The sequence below is a fragment of the Sinocyclocheilus grahami genome, unplaced genomic scaffold, assembly GCF_001515645.1.
Source record: "Sinocyclocheilus grahami isolate Dianchi unplaced genomic scaffold, SAMN03320097.WGS_v1.1 scaffold51.1, whole genome shotgun sequence".
In the NCBI taxonomy this organism is placed as follows: domain Eukaryota; kingdom Metazoa; phylum Chordata; class Actinopteri; order Cypriniformes; family Cyprinidae; genus Sinocyclocheilus; species Sinocyclocheilus grahami.
The window spans coordinates 2,068,804-2,085,020 of NW_015505230.1; the positions used below are offsets into that span (position 1 = coordinate 2,068,804).

The 16,217-nt window shown below is 38.9% G+C and overlaps 1 protein-coding gene across 13 annotated transcripts in view; it reads left to right on the forward strand.

The window, feature by feature from the left end:
- Nucleotides 1-478: 478 nt before the first annotated feature.
- The window catches only part of LOC107583205 (nuclear factor 1 X-type-like), a 96,874-nt gene continuing 81,135 nt past the window's right edge, over nucleotides 479-16,217 (forward strand). For 4 of the 13 annotated variants that reach the window (XM_016269351.1, XM_016269348.1, XM_016269356.1 and 1 more), the window contains exons 1-2: nucleotides 481-1,476; nucleotides 8,050-8,133. In XM_016269351.1, coding sequence (XP_016124837.1) covers nucleotides 1,474-1,476; nucleotides 8,050-8,133 — 87 coding nt within the window. In that variant the 5' untranslated portion in view covers nucleotides 481-1,473. Of the gene's footprint in view, nucleotides 1,477-8,049; nucleotides 8,134-10,679; nucleotides 10,824-16,217 lie in introns of those variants that run through there. The other 9 variants (XM_016269344.1, XM_016269345.1, XM_016269357.1 and 6 more) reach the window with 5 other exon arrangements.

Sequence of the window (16,217 nt, forward strand, 5' to 3'; positions counted from 1 at the left end):
CTGTAGGTAACGAGAACTGAAACCTTCCCCTGTCTTTTCTGCCTTTTAAATTCCGCGAAAAAGAATGGTCGTCTTAGCTAAGCATTTTCACAAATGTGCGTAAGTTTCAACAGCGTTTGAAAACAACGGTCCATTAACCAAAACCAATCATTAACCAAAAAGTTATCGTACAATTTAGCCATTGCACGCTCAATGCATAGCCTACTAATGCGCAAAAAAGAAAACTTCGCGTGAGGAGGTAGCTACCATCAACAGCTGATCTACATAACAAACAAAAGCTGTCATTATCACGTTGTTAATTTACATTCATTTACATACTTACACTTCACAAAAGTCTACCCTGTTTGTTTAAAATGTCTTAAAGATAGTTGAGAGTCGGACAACTGCGCTAGGGGCGCCAAAAGACAATTTGGGTTGCGCTAGTCGAACCTGCGTCCAGAAAATTACTGACAGAAAGTCGCCCCCCCACGAAACTCGCTGAATAATTCGCGCACTGATCATCAGTAGACTAGAAAGGGCAAGCAAGAACTCTGGTATTTCTGTACTTCCAGCACTTTTGGTCGTGTTCTGTTGACTTTGTTTTACCCGTCTATCCCTGTGTGTACAGTCTGGCTCGGTGTTCAGTAATCCGCGCCGTCCATGATTTCCCCACAACCCTACTAATGCCCCAAAGCTGCAGCTGCCACCCCGGCCGGCCGCGGAGCGCCACACGCTGCCAGTCGCTACATTGATCAATAATTGACCAGCTCGACGCCTCCCCGACCCGCTACCCCGGTGCAGCATCGGGTCGACTGAACCGATATTTACTCGCTCGGAAGGGACGTTTATTCTCCCGTGCTTTAAATGCAGCCTCAGTAAGCTTTAGCCAACAGGCATAAGATCCCTTCGGTGCGTCTACGGATTAGACTGTCGCAATGTGCGCTGCGCGTATTGGTGCCTGACTGCAACGGCATTTGTGGACGCCTCTCGCGTTCTTCTGTCCGGGAACAGCGGGGGTCCCGTTATGGTGCGGACAGTCGGAGTATCGAAAGAGGGAGATGCAGTCAAGGCGAACAGGAACTGACTTCAGGACATAAAGACGAAGAAAATCACTCACTGTCACGCAGAACGTCTTCGTACAAGCAGTTCTGCCACCACCGGCGCTCGCGGAGAATTTCAACCGAGCTTGTGAATTCCCCGGCCGGTGCCGACAGCGAGGCTCCATCGTCCGGCCGATGACAGCAGGAGAAATATATTTTAACAGTTTAGGCTACATTATACGCACAGAGCCCGGGGACGGCGATAATCCATCGTTCCGTAAAGCGTTACTTTTACAGACGGAACGAGCTGTGGGAAACTTGAGTTCTTTTTTCGCTTCCGGTATCACCGAAGAAACCGACTGGTGCACCCGCTCCCTCTCCTCTTCTTTTGGACGCTGAAGGTTTAAAGAAAAATGGGTCTTTGAGGAGTGCTGGCAAATTCCCCTCAACTACAATGGTACGTGCTGTGAGAATCAATATCTTTCCCACTGTTTGCAGAAATCGAAGCCAACAGATTTCAAACATCAAAGCAGAGCTATATAACAAATTGAAAAAGCACAAAACAACAAATATAAAAATAGTACTTTCACCTCTCTTACAACACGCAGTTAATAGCTTTTATAATAACATTGTTGTTTGGAAAATGCTGTGAAATACCAAAAACATTTAATTTGGTTTTTCTGTGTCTAGCAGGGAATATAATAATAATAATGTAATTATTATTAATAATAATGATGATTATGATTCCTCAAGATACAAAACAATTAGTCTATAAGATAGTCTCATCTAAATTAATGTAACGGGTAATTCAATTTTTTAATGTCATGAGACTTGATTGTAATTTATTTTCTTTTCTTTTTTGTAGTTTTAGGGTAACTTTAGGTTGTACTTGAATGTTAATATTTATTCAGATGGCATTATCTCTCCAAAAGCAACATCTAAACTGAAGCCTAATTAAATTGATTTTAAAAAGATGTAAAACTATCTGTAGCAGAATGGATTTTTTTTTATTAATATAAGTGTGCACGACTATTTCATATAGATTGTCTTATGAGGTTGTTGAAGGTTCTCTTATTAGAGGTTTTAGTCAGGGGTTTAGCATGTATAGGCCAGTGTTGTGATGTACCTGCTTAAGATAGCCTACCAGTAGTTTAAATGTCATTTGTAAATTAAAAGAGAAATAAGTAAACAAATAAAACATCAGCCAGAAGACAACTGCTGAGATGTGATGAAAGCTGGCAGCACATCTTGTCATGTCTGAAATACCTATCAGGTTGATCTTTTGAGCCAGGGTAGGTTATCTTAAAAGATATTCAGTCAGGGATTTTTCAGCACGAGGCAGTTTTGGGGGGGGGGAAAGAACAGCATTATATCTATATCAGATCAATACTTGTGATCGATTTCTCTATACCTACAGTGTTAGATTTACACAGGTGTGTGCTAGAACCTACAATGTGTTCAGAGGAGCAACTTCACTTCCAGTTATGTGTTAGTTTAGGATTTACATGCTCTAGTGATTTTGTCTGAATAAATATTTGCACAGCAAGCACATCAGGCTGTGTTTAGATGGAGAATTTTGTACTTTAATCAGACCTTAAACGTGAGATTGACAGGCCTTTGCAGGTTGAAGGGACTGGATCTGAATATGAAACGCCACATTTGCCTGCAGCGAGCATTTTTACATCATGACTAATCTTTTCAAAGTGATGAACATCCTCTTCAGCCAAGCACACCTGTGAGACCTACGTAATAAAAGAAATGCAAACTAATTCTCCATGAGCGAGGTCAAGCACTTGAGTCAGATTAAAGCGTCTGGACGGTGTGAAGTGAATTCTCACACGCCGAACTCGGTCAAATTAGCGGTTTAAATGCATCTCGCAAACCTGCTCGCTGAACTCACAGACTTAGTTATGGAGAACTCGGCTCAGGCTGTGAATTCCAGAACTGTCTTTTCTAGATTGACTGGTTGTCACGATGCCAGGGTTGCCATGGATGCAGTGCCCTGCGGTGATTGGTGGATGGCTGCATGAACTTGTTTCTGGGTGTAAACTTCTTATGGGAGGACTTTTTGTGTTTGTGGCATCTGTGTTGGCACATGAGATGCCGTAATGCAAAGCCACCTACTCACTTTTATTCAGCCCATTAACAGTGATGAACATGTGCAAACGAGCACCGCAACACCACTGCACACCTGCACACACAAATGCTCATGCGTATGCACTTATAAACTCCTAGCGAATGCATGCATGCATGTATAGATGCACCTGGAGCACCCGTAGAGGCCCTTACAAGCACGTTACGGAAAAGACAAGCCGTAAAAGTGGAGATCATAGGTGCCGGGTGCAAACCGGGTTTGGCGTGAGCCAGAAAACTCATGTCAAAACCCCAAACAGCTTTAATAATTAATAGCCTCTCGTTCATTCCAGATTCTCTCTATCGGTCTGTCTCTCCATCTCTCTTTTTCTCCTTCTGCTATTGCCTCCGAGATGCTGGTGTGAAAAATCACATTTTTCCAACAGTTCTCCCCGAGGTGCTACTGGCAGACACACAGAGAAAGGACGCTTCATCCTTTTATATAGCACTCGTTCTCTCATCCCTCTTTTCTCCTCTTTTTTTACTCTCTCTGTCTCTCTTTGATGCGGTTGCCATAGAGGACAGGTTTATATGCTGATTTGGCTCAGTATTGCCAGCTAGTAAATCATAATGATAAAAAGCAATGGTGCTAATAGTAATTGCTGTGTCGTTTGGAGACAAACAAAAGACAAAGAAAAAGGAGTGAAAAAAGGGAAAATCAGTGGGACCTGTGCTGATTGTTCTCAGGCCAGCTGGTTTTTGAATGTGTGGAGGACTGCCAGGTGTGTGTGTTGTGAGTGGGAATGTTCTGTGTAAAGTTAGCAGATACATATGTAGTCTCTGTGTTGGAGTGAACAAATAATTGCAATGCTGTGTGTGTGAATTACTGAATTTTAGTTTTTTGAAATTGTGTGAAAGAGGGGTTTTTTTATAAGAAAAGGCAAGAAGTATTATTACTATTGCTCATATTTTGGGAATTTTCAAAACTCCTAACCCTAAGTATTAAATGTTGGTGCGTAATTTCGGTTTGTTGGGGAACAATGTGCTGTTACTTTTCTAAGAGTTTCTAAAAGGCCTTAAAATGGGTTGAAAATAAATTATAAACTTGTGGGGCCCAGGCTATATCTACACTCTAAAAACAAATTCAGGAATCCTCTTACTTATAAATGCATGGTTGCAAGTTAAAGATTCTAAAATTGATTTAATTAAACCTTGGAAGTTGGAATTATTTTGATGAGCTCTGTTGACACAATGTTGATCATTGCATGCGTGTAATTTAAACTAAATTTTTTTGTGTTAATTGATTTTTTTTTAAATTGATGTAAATTAACTCTTTGCCCGCCAGCATTTTTGAAAAAAGTTGCCCGCCACCGCAAGCGATTTTGAGGATTTTCACTAAAATTTTATGGCCTCCAGTATATTTTGCTGTATGAATATTTGAATATGCAATACACCAAAATAAAGATCAGAGCCTCTACTTTTAAACAAAAAATTTATATTTCCATTTTATTCTAGCTTAAAGCATTCTTTTTTTTTTTAATCAACACTTGAATATAGGTAGGTTTCATAAAAATGCATAATTTTGAGCAAGAAGATGTGAAAATCACATTTTTATCAAAAACTACATCTGGATAATATTCAGTACTATTATCAAAGCATAAATCCAATAAATCGCTTCCATCAATACCTCCAAAACTTGCACAGACATATACCACTTCCTGGATCAACATTTTACTCCGTAACATTATGCAGTTTTCATTTATATGTTGTCTATTGCTGATGATCGCATTATTTTTCATATGCATCTGTTTACGTAAGAAATCACTCATTTCTGCGTCCTGTTCATGTGTGTTTTTCAGAAGATGTGTAATAGCGCCCCCGAGTGTATAACAGTGAAAACACAAAAAGCCGTAAAAACTCGTCTTTGGCGGGGAATCGTTTTCTTCTAAAAGACGAGATAACTTGTCAATGGCGGGGAAAGAGTTAATGAAATTGTTTTAATAACTTTGAAATTTGTCAGTGGGTTATGTTGAAATTAGTTTTACTTTTAATAATTATTTAAAAAAAAAATTAAGTAGTAAACAAATTTGTGTTTAAATTGCCAGTTATCTCAGTGTAGTTTGTTGGTTGAACATAATTTTATTCGGGGGAAAAAAAAAAAAGTTACCTGTTGCGTCAATGTTTTTTGTTCAGCCAAAACATTTTTAGAGTGTAGGGGCCAAGAGCCATTTGCAGCAAACAGCTTAAAGGGATAGTTCACCCAAAAATTAAAAGGATATAAAAAAAAAGCCTTGGAAGTCAGTGAGATCTAATGTTGTTTACAGGTTTGAAATAACTTGAGACTGATTAAATGATGAGCAAATTTCAGTTTTTGAGTGAACTATCCCTTTAAGTGACCACCCAACTGCATAGCAACGCATTAACCAGTTTACCATGGATATTAACCCCTCAAATTTTCTTATGTTATTTTTCAAATAACATTGGCTCAACCAATGACATGAGTTTGGGTCTGGGACCACCAGTTTGTCCGAACAATAGTCGATGAGGGTTTGAAAGTGGTTTGAAACAGTCATCAATTTTGCAGTGCTGTTTGGCGCTGAAATTACACACTTCACTCTTAAACTCCAGACCACAAAAGTGTGTGTCTCTCTCTCTGTGTGTGTGTGTGTGTGTGTGTGAGAGAGTGAGAGAGAGAAACTTCAGATTTCAGGAATTTAACCACTTAAGCATTCCACTAAACCACAAACGTATTGCCATATGCCTCCAACCCATATACACCTCTCTCTCTTCCCCCATAAGGACCTATGGAGGAACCCCCTCATTTGATTCCGTTATTCCCACCAATTAAACATTTAAACAAAGAGCTCTATTTATCAGTGAGAGCGAGGAAACTTGTCGTAATTAACACATTTACATACATCTCCATTGACTCCAATTAGGTCAGAGGCTCCCAGAGCTGCTTTGAAATGCCCCTCTTTTCTCTGTGCGTTTCGCCTCTAAAATGTTAATTAAGAAGAGGCTTGAGATTCTGGCTGAGGGCTGGCCATATGGACCCTGCATATGCTCCATATGCATACAGCCCATATATAATTAATAGCTCACTACAGAAAAATAGGAGCTTTTGGAGGCGAAGACGAGGCTGAAGGTTCCTCCTTTCGAAATAAGGATAATAGTGAAATTCCGAGTTCCTCCAGGCGCCAACTAGACTTCTGTTCTCCATCTGTGGACAAGACAAATGAATGGATGATCTCAGCACTGCGAAATACGGTCGAGTTGAGTTTGTTCAGCTGGATTGTGCGGCCTGGCCTCGCTGACGGCTTTAATTTTCTGGTTTATCTTAGGGGTTGAGAATCGAGTCAATTAAATTAAGAAAAATCGAATGAGTCAGTGGAAGGTTTTCCATTTTCTGCTTCGGTTCAGAGCGATGGGAGCCATCGGAAAGAGCGCATGGTGAAATCTGGTTAGCTGATTTCCTGGAACATGAGAGTAATCAATACCCTGAAACTAAACAAAAGTAAACACTTGAGTCAATCAATACCTCAAATCCGTATAAAGAAATCCAACCAAGAGCATTCAGAGTTTGTCAGGTATTTTGACATTTGTGCAAGTGCTTTAAACCTTCCAAATGCGTCACTTTTTGCTAGGCTTTTGGTTAATGTTCTTTAAATGACAGTCAGGTTTTTTAAAAAGAGCTGGAGAGCTTCACAAAACATCAGTGAAGGACTCTTCTGCTTACTGCTGTTTGCCTTCCCATGGCTTTCACTCTTTAGCTCTTCTGTTTTCACCAAATTTCTCAGAACAGCGAGAGCCGTGAACTTGTCTGAGTAACGTGTGCTTTTTAATTGTTCTCTTTAATTATGAAAATGCATGTTTATGTTCTAATAAAGCCAGTCAGCAATTGTTCCCTGCTTGAACGAGATTTTAGCGCGCTGTAGCAAAGACCCTATAAAAGTGAGGGAAAATTGGGGAAGCTAACATTTCATTGGGTGGATATGAATAGGCTTTGTTATTTACCACTGCCTGAGCCTAGTGCCAATGCCTGGGACTTATTATGAGCAAACTGTGTGTGCGCATATGTGCTGGAATGGATGTTGAAATGTATTTATGCACACAAACGTGTATTTGTGGTTAAAGTTTATTGTTCATATTTGAACATTATTAGTGTGTGTGTAGATGGTGGATGGTTGTTTAATGAGATCCTGGTTGAATACCTGGTCTGGTTTGTGAAATTTTAAGTTTTACTCTTTCAAATGGTTCCTTTTGCTTTTCTCTTCTTTTTAATGGAGATGTAGGTGTGCAGTGCACCACTCTAAATCGTTTCTTGCATTTACAGTAAATGCATTTTTTTCTCTTAATAATGTTGTTGTTGTTATTGAATGGTTGTTGTGTACTACTGCAGCTTTTGAGTCTAAGACAAATTTCCTGTAAAGGACAATAAAGCATTGAAGTGTTAAACTTAAACTAAAAAACATTTAATCTCATTTAATTCAATATGTTCATTGTACATGCAGCAAAGGATAGAGTTGCCTGTAGCCACTGTGTTTTCTTCTTTCCAAAAAAAAAAAAGAAAGTTTGGAGCTGGGATGGGGAAACTGATTCTAAACCAGCAGTTATTGGAGTATCCAAATGAAACCTACAGTATATACAGAACATATATGCACATCATGCATGTGACCAGACCATGCAGCTTTATGAACGCTCCGCCTATGTGCTGTCTGTTAGACTGTCTACTTGACATACAAACATGACATACTGGTTTATTCACGCATTGAACACAAATAGAACATGGAGAAACAAAAAGAGTTAGAGACCATGTGATTGACTGAGGTATGTTCCACTAAAGTCTTATGTTTCAGGCTTTGTGATGTAGCTCTTGGTAAGATTGATTTGACAAGAAGTTATTCTTTGTATGACACTATGACTAAATTTGCTCTATCTGTTTTGTGTTGGATTACAGGCCACAGAATCGTATCTGGTGCATGAAGGTCCCCATCGAGGTCCAGGCATCTCAGAGTGTTTCCTAGTGCCTGAATCCTACAGGGTACAAGCCTTTTTCCTCTTTCTGTCCGTGTTATTGTTGATCGTATTATTTGTTTCTTTATTTTTCTGAGTGTAACATGACAAACTGAACTTTGATTTCTTTCTCATGGCTGATGTAATTAATCTGCTTTCAGGCTAGACTGAGTTGGACTTCAGATTGAGATAAGATGAGCTGGAATCGGTTAAGCAAACTATCAAACTCTGATAGAGCAGAGATATAATCTATAATGTTTTTGATTCATTTTCCGTTTCGTATCCTGTGTCGTAAAGCTTTTTTTGAGAGAAGAGTGTGTACATGTGCATCATAAATCTCATCGGCCGTTAATAATCTTGTATGCTGCGTTTATAAGTTCATATGGTAAGACGGTGGTTAGCGTTGAGAGGAATGCAGAGTTTATGTGGAGAAGCAGCTGCAGGAATTATCTACATAAAATATCATCAGGATTATTTAACTGCCAGCCACAAAGGAATGGTAAAAAGTAAAGTGTGTGTGTTTGTGTTTGGGTTAAAACCACATACACCAACTATATCTCTCGCATATGGTTCTCTTATGTGAGTTTTAATGGAAGTCTTAGCTGCTGCAACCGCAACTCGACTGTAGGGCTGCTTAACAAAGAACTGGGTGTGTGTGCGCGTGTGCTTGCATGTATGTATTTGTATGTGTACGCTGAAAGCAGAATTGTTTTTTTCATTCACCTCATGCTATTTTGTGGAGTAATGGCTGCGAGATCTGTGTGTGTGAAGCACGAAGACTGTGGTTTTGGATTTGTGCCTTTCAATGTGGTAATGCCGAACCTGTGTGCCTTTTCTCTGACCTCGCTCTTAACTCTTAATGTCAGTGTTTTTCCTTATGTTGTTGTTGTTGTATATTGGCTGTATTGTTGGGTCTGTCCTCCACAATAGTGATCGATCAGGATCATGGAAAATCATAGGTTCGTGGGTTGTCTCCAGTTACTGGAAAGTTACTTTTAAAAGTAATGCATTACAATATTGTGTTACTCCATAAAAACGTAACTAACTGTGTTACTTTTTGTCACCTGAGCTGGGCTTGCTTATTTATTTTTAAGAACAAAATAATAAAATAAAAGTTGTATTTTTGGCAACTGTAAAGGCCCTTTCACGCCAAATGTGAAATTAATAAGCCTCAGGCTGAATGAAGTGTCTCTGCCTCTGAACTTACTCCCAGTTTCTCTCAACACGGTAACAGGAGAGGTGTCAGTGAATAAATGGGAAAACAAAGTAACTTGCATTACTTATTTGAAAAAAGTAACTCCGATATTGTCTTGTTAATTTAAAAGTAATGCGTTACCCCCAACACTGGTGATCTCTAACTATATTTATTGCATCTGCAAAAAGTGGGAATCTGCAATTGTTACCTTAAAGAATTATTTGTGCCTGATTTAACCCATAAAAATGTTTTGTTGGCATACATTGATATGGTTCAGCACTGTTAAATAATATTTTTAACCTGAACAAGTTAATTTAGATGTTACCATTTTTTTCCAGTCTCTTAAAATGCAGTTTCTTGTAAATTATGGAAAATATAAAAACTGGTTACCTAACACTCCATGGTCTGTTTTCCCAGATTAAGCTTTTTGCTGGATTAAACCTGTAGTCCTGGATTAAATTGTGCCATATTGGTAAGTGTCCTTTGTGGTGTTGTCTTAAGTGGTCTATGAGAAAGCAGTCCTAATAAAAGAGCAGGCTAATCTGCCTCTTAAAGTTTGACAGCAGTGGCACAGCAGAGTTTCACGGCTGGAGAAGGTGCAAGATAAGCATAGTTGAGCGTGCCGCTAGGCAGCCTGGGCGCTGTGGTTTGCCACAAAACAGATGTGGATTTAGGAGACCACCCTGCAATACTGTGATGCAGGACTGGGGCCTATAGATGAGTCATAGAATAAGAGAGAGGGGGAGAGAGGGCTTATTTACCTTCCATTAACTGATTGAAATACAGATTGCAGTAATGTTGTATGGGGAAAAAAGTATTGCAAACCGAATGCTGACAAAGAATGCAGTCAGTCCTGCTGCCATGGAACAACCCTTGCATATTTGCTTGGATTTGCACTGATTCCCAAGGCTTAATGACTTTATGAATTTTACACCATATTTACTCAAACTTTACTAGAACAATATCTGAAACAATTATATTTCTATTCCATTTACAAGACTGTCGCTTTTGGAGTTGAAATAAGGGGGGAAATACTACTCGGAACTGACTTGGAAATATTGATCTGTAATTCATTTTAACATGTGCCAAAAGTAAATGGATTTTATTGCATGCTTTGTGTGCAGTTATGGCAATGCTTTATCCGAGTAGTTCCAAAAAACTGTGGTCTTAAATGCTATGGATGGATGTTATAAACCCAAGTTTTGTGCATTTCACCTTTTCTGTCACTAGATGAATGTAGGTCTTTAGCAAGATTGTCGAGGATGAGAAACTCCCAAACTTTGTTTTATTAAATAGGAAAAGGGTGAAGGGGCTAAACAAATAGGAGAGAAGTTTTTTTTCTTCCTAAAGTCTGAGCTTTCACTTTCTGCCTTCGAGGCGGGGTTAGCGGCGAGAGCAGCATGGAGTAGGCGCAAGAGGGGACTGCGAGCAATAGCAACGCGGGGAACTTCCACGCAACTTCAAAACGCGATTCATTTCTCGCCTCTGAGATAACTATGTACTCTCCATACTGCCTGACACAGGTAAATACCTTCATTTAATTAATCAGTCGTGTCTTTGTGTCCGGATGCTGCACTGTAGAACCTTTGCCGTGTCTTGTCTTCTCTTCTCTGTTGCTGCTTAATAAATGCATCGCAAAGTTATGCGTTGCACTTTTTAGAGCATTCATTTCGGCCGCGCGTTTATTTCCAGCTTCCAGCTCGCGCGCGGTATCGTTTCGGAACTCTTCTCGTGCATTTCATTGCACATGGGATCGAAGAGAAAATGGCGCTTCTCCCAAATCTATTTTATATAAAAGGAGATGGGTTTGTCCGGAGAGGAAGCGCGTCTCGCATAGTAAACGGCTCGAATTTTCGATGTCAAGCTATGAAACGTTATGGTAAAAAAACATTCATTTAGTTGTTTTCCCAAGCTGTGATGTTTCAGGAGATGACCCGACGGTGTGTCCAACAGCTGCTGCGCGTGAATGTCTCCGCACCCGAGTTCAGAGACATGTCCTGAGTGAGAAATGTGTCCAAAATATGTTACATGTGCATTTCAGGGATGCCTTTTGTTCTCCTGTAGTAGTTTAGTATGCTTATTTTATTGTAGATAAATGGACGGAGGAGAATACAAATGTGTTAAAACGCGTTTATTTCTAATATGAGAGAAATTTAGTTTTGACGTTATTCAATGGGCTATTATATGCACATACAACTTAAGATGTGCTATTAAAAAATATGTTATCTATCCATATTCATTCATCATTTCTGAACCTTTTTTTTCTTCATAATCTTAGGCATGTTGGAAACTTGATTAGCCTATATGTGCCTAACGCTGGCCTATTATAGGATACTTTTATGCATAACGATCTTGTTTGTGCAACACATCACAAATATCAACACAGGAGTAATAAAAGTGGGCTACTTTCAGGATTGCAATTCAATTATTCCCCGTAAAAAGTTTCATGACAGCAGGCTGTTGCAGGCTGAGGTTCAATCCGAGCAATTCACGCCAAATTGACGGCTGACTTTATTTACGGCCACCAATCTTTGAAAGATATTTTTCTTTCGAGCCTTAACTCGCTTTCATTGTTGGCCACGTATAGGCTATAATGCTTAAAAATATTAAGCAGTGTTTAATCTGTTAGTAGTCATTTAGCCTACGTTTTTGGAATTTATAGCCAATATATAGAGCCTTTATCTCTGACGGCCTACACTTGAAGCCTTTTTGCACAAGGATTAGCCTATTCTTTTTTAAGAAGCAACTGTGTTCTTCAAAGATGCGTGTGTTTTAATAAATAAATGCAAAGTAAATTGATAATGCATTTGCAGTCGTGTGCCATATATGCGCGCAGGGGCTTGTTTGTGCTTCACGCCGCTTGAAGGAGTCGAGCTGCGGCGGCTGGAATCTCGTCCGTCTCGGAGAGCCTCCCTCGCGCAGTTTGGCCCGGTTTTGTGGCAGTCGCTCTTTCTGGCTGTTAAATATTCCTGTAGCAGACATTCATGACAGGTCTTTAAAATAACTTTCCTTTGGGGTAAGTCATAAGTAGCTTAATTGAATTCTCTAAGATAATGTCCTATAGGCGTATAAACTTACGCGGCCTCTTTTTTTATAGTTTCTTTCTTTATTAATTTTTAGACGATTTTGGTCTTGCTTCAATTTCTTGGCTGCAAATAGGCCTTTCTTTCTCCTTTTCCCCACACGGCATACTGGGTCACGCCAAACTGTCGCTGATAAAAAATAATAATAATTGTTTTCTTATTTATTACGTTTTTGTTTTTAAAGCTAATACAAGCTCTAGCCCCCCCCCCCCCAATGTAAAGTAGGCCCGAACGGCAAGAATTTGTAAAGTGCATGCAAGCAGTATGCCTATAGGCTATTATTTTTAAAGAGGCACGTGTTCTTCAAAGGGTAGGCCTATGTGTGTATTTTTATTTAATAATACTAAAGAAAATTAAAAGTATATTTGCAGTCCTTTGCCAGGGCTGCATCGCGCGGCCTAGTCAGCGCACTCGTTCAATCGTGCGCATTCAAGTCTAATTCTAATTAGGCTATAGTTTCTTTCTTTATTAATTTTTAGACGATTTTGGTCTTGCTTCAATTTCTTGGCTGCAAATAGGCCTTTCTTTCTCCTTTTCCCCACACGGCATACTGGGTCACGCCAAACTGTCGCTGATAAAAAATAATAATAATTGTTTTCTTATTTATTACGTTTTTGTTTTTAAAGCTAATACAAGCTCTAGCCCCCCCCCCCCCAATTCAAAGTATTTAAAGCTAAAACAAGCCCTAGCCCCCCCCCCCCCCAATGTAAAGTAGGCCCGAACGGCAAGCATTTGTAAAGTGCATGCAAGCAGTATGCCTATAGGCTATTATTTTTAAAGAGGCACGTGTTCTTCAAAGGGTAGGCCTATGTGTGTATTTTTATTTAATAATACTAAAGAAAATTAAAAGTATATTTGCAGTCCTTTGCCAGGGCTGCATCGCGCGGCCTAGTCAGCGCACTCGTTCAATCGTGCGCATTCAAGTCTAATTCTAATTAGGCTATATTCCTGTTTTACTATATTTATCCTAGGTTTATGCTGTCATGTTTTTCCTTAAAGGTTTTGTAGTGCTTCTGCAGCCGTCAATTTAGTAGTTTGAATATTTCAATATTTGCTTTGAGTCGGCGAAAAGAGCAATTGGTGGTGATCCAGTTAAGAGTGAAGAGTAAAAGTAGGGTCAGGGGTGAATAATGTCCTAGATAAAAAGGATAAATCTTTTATAAATGCAGTTTTAAACACATTGCACGTTCTTGAAAATATTTGTATTGTTATTATTATTCATGCTGGTACAACCATTTTGAAATAAACCTTTCAAATATATTTCAAGGTAAAAAAAAGTATTTAATGTAGGCCTACACTATATAGGCTACAAATGCAAATATTTAAAGGTAACACTGCTTGACCTGAACTGCTGCCCATTCATCAAAAGGTCAAATTATGTGGTTTTTCTAGATATGTTCTTTGTTTTATGGCTTTGTTGTCAAAAAAATCTCACACCACACTGACTTTGATTAGGCAGACAAGAGTTTTTAAATATTAATAATATGTTAAAACAAAATTGCATAGTTGCAAAATTTTTACAACACATTGTTTTCTACTTTTAACCTCAGAAAAAAAGGCCTCAAATGACTTTCGGAAATGTATTCATCATATATTTGGTAGGCCTATATTTAAGTAGGCTGCTTTTTTGGTATAATTTGCATATGTGGACATGCATGCATTTTTTCATAGTGAAGTATTTTGTCTCAGGAGTTGATAAATGATAAATTTGTATTAATCGTAATTATTACGTGTAGATGTTTTTTTTTTCCATTTTTTAATTGTATAAAGGTGTCTCAGACGCAGGCTTACGAGTGAAGCCCCAAACCTTTATCACACTGATTTACTGCGTCCTTGTCTTAAATCTTTCAGCCCGTGTTGGCATTAGCTCGACTGTGATTTTGATCGCAGCGATAAAAGATTCTTCAAACCTGCGCTCGCGCCACGTAGTGCGTGTGTTAAAAGGAATCCCTGCTTTGTCTCTTGTGGCTTTAAATGCGATTCAGATTTACACCACACTGACTTTGATTAGGCAGACGAGTTTTTAAATATTAATAATATGTTAAAACAAAATTGCATAGTTGCAAAATTTTTACAACACATTTTTTTCTACTTTTAACCTCAGAAAAAAAGGCCTCAAATGACTTTCGGAAATGTATTCATCATATATTTGGTAGGCCTATATTTAAGTAGGCTGCTTTTTTGGTATAATTTGCATATGTGGACATGCATGCATTTTTTCATAGTGAAGTATTTTGTCTCAGGAGCTGATAAATGATAAATTTGTATTAATCGTAATTATTACGTGTAGATGTTTTTTTTTTCCATTTTTTAATTGTATAAAGGTGTCTCAGACGCAGGCTTACGAGTGAAGCCCCAAACCTTTATCACACTGATTTACTGCGTCCTTGTCTTAAATCTTTCAGCCCGTGTTGGCATTAGCTCGACTGTGATTTTGATCGCAGCGATAAAAGATTCTTCAAACCTGCGCTCGCGCCACGTAGTGCGTGTGTTAAAAGGAATCCCTGCTTTGTCTCTTGTGGCTTTAAATGCGATTCAGATTGCAGGCTGGATAAATCCTGCGGCAGGCCACGTTTACGTGGAGTCAAAACTTGGGTGAGGTTTGGTGGTTTATGGGACGTTTATGTGCCTTCAGGGAAGATGGAGACAAGAGGAGAGGAGGATGTGTCCGCGCAGTCGATGGAATGCTTTCCACCAGCGCGGATGTTCTCGATCCCCCGAGATCCCCCAATAACTCTTGTCCGGAGGTTTGTTTAGTCGTCTTTCTTATTTAATTACGGTTAATTATTTAAATAAACGAGGAGTCATAAGCCGCGGCAACAAATGTAAACAATAACTAATGAATTATTAACGTTGATAAAAGGTTTTCTGGAATGGACCGAACAGGTGGGGGATCTCAAGCTTCCTAAGTAATGGAAGTTAAGCACGAGTTGCCAAATGTACCGCGGTGCAAAATGTCGTTTGGGGAATCTAAAGGCCTTGCACGTATCTCAGGACAAGTGGTTAGCATTAATAATGTATTTTGATTTGTTTTTTCCAGCAAGGGTGGATCTCAGATTTGAGGACATTGCGGGGTTTAGCCATGGGTAATGGCATTTCCTAAAGTTTAGCAAGTGCACTTTAATATGTGTATTCATATTTAGGCTTATGTGTATTTATTTTCAGATATAACAGGAGGCTTTGTGGCTGAAGACAGATATTGATTATTATGGGGATCCAGGGGCATTATCATCTGAATAAACAATAGTGATGTTTGAACCTTTCCATTGTACAAAAGGCTCTTTATAATGGAAAAAGGTTCTTTGGATTATTAAAATGTTCTTCATGCTAAGAAAAAAATGGTTCTTTTAAAAACAATTCACTGGAAGGTTCTTTGAGGAACCCAAAATGGTTCTTCCATGGCATCAATGTGAAAACCCCCTTTTGAAACCTTTATTTTTAAGAGTGCATATATGTCATATATGCATCAGGCATATATGTATTGTCAAGCAATAGAAATATTTGTGCATATTACTGACAGAGCAAATGATAACTAGGCTTCATACATTTAGAAAGAAGTGTCAAAACCAGTCAGTCTGCAATAGTGTCATTGCATGTTAAGTTGCACAATCACAAACTTTTATTTTGCTTTGAATTAGGGCTGTGCATCGGCAAGAATCTTGCGATGCAATACGTATCACGATACAGGGGTTGCGATACAATATGTTGCAATATATTGCAATACTGTAAGCAAGACGATATATTGGGATATTTCTTATTTTAGGAATAGGAGAATAGGATATCATTTTTAGAAAACTGTCATTTAGAACACACCACCATATGCAAACCTTAGCA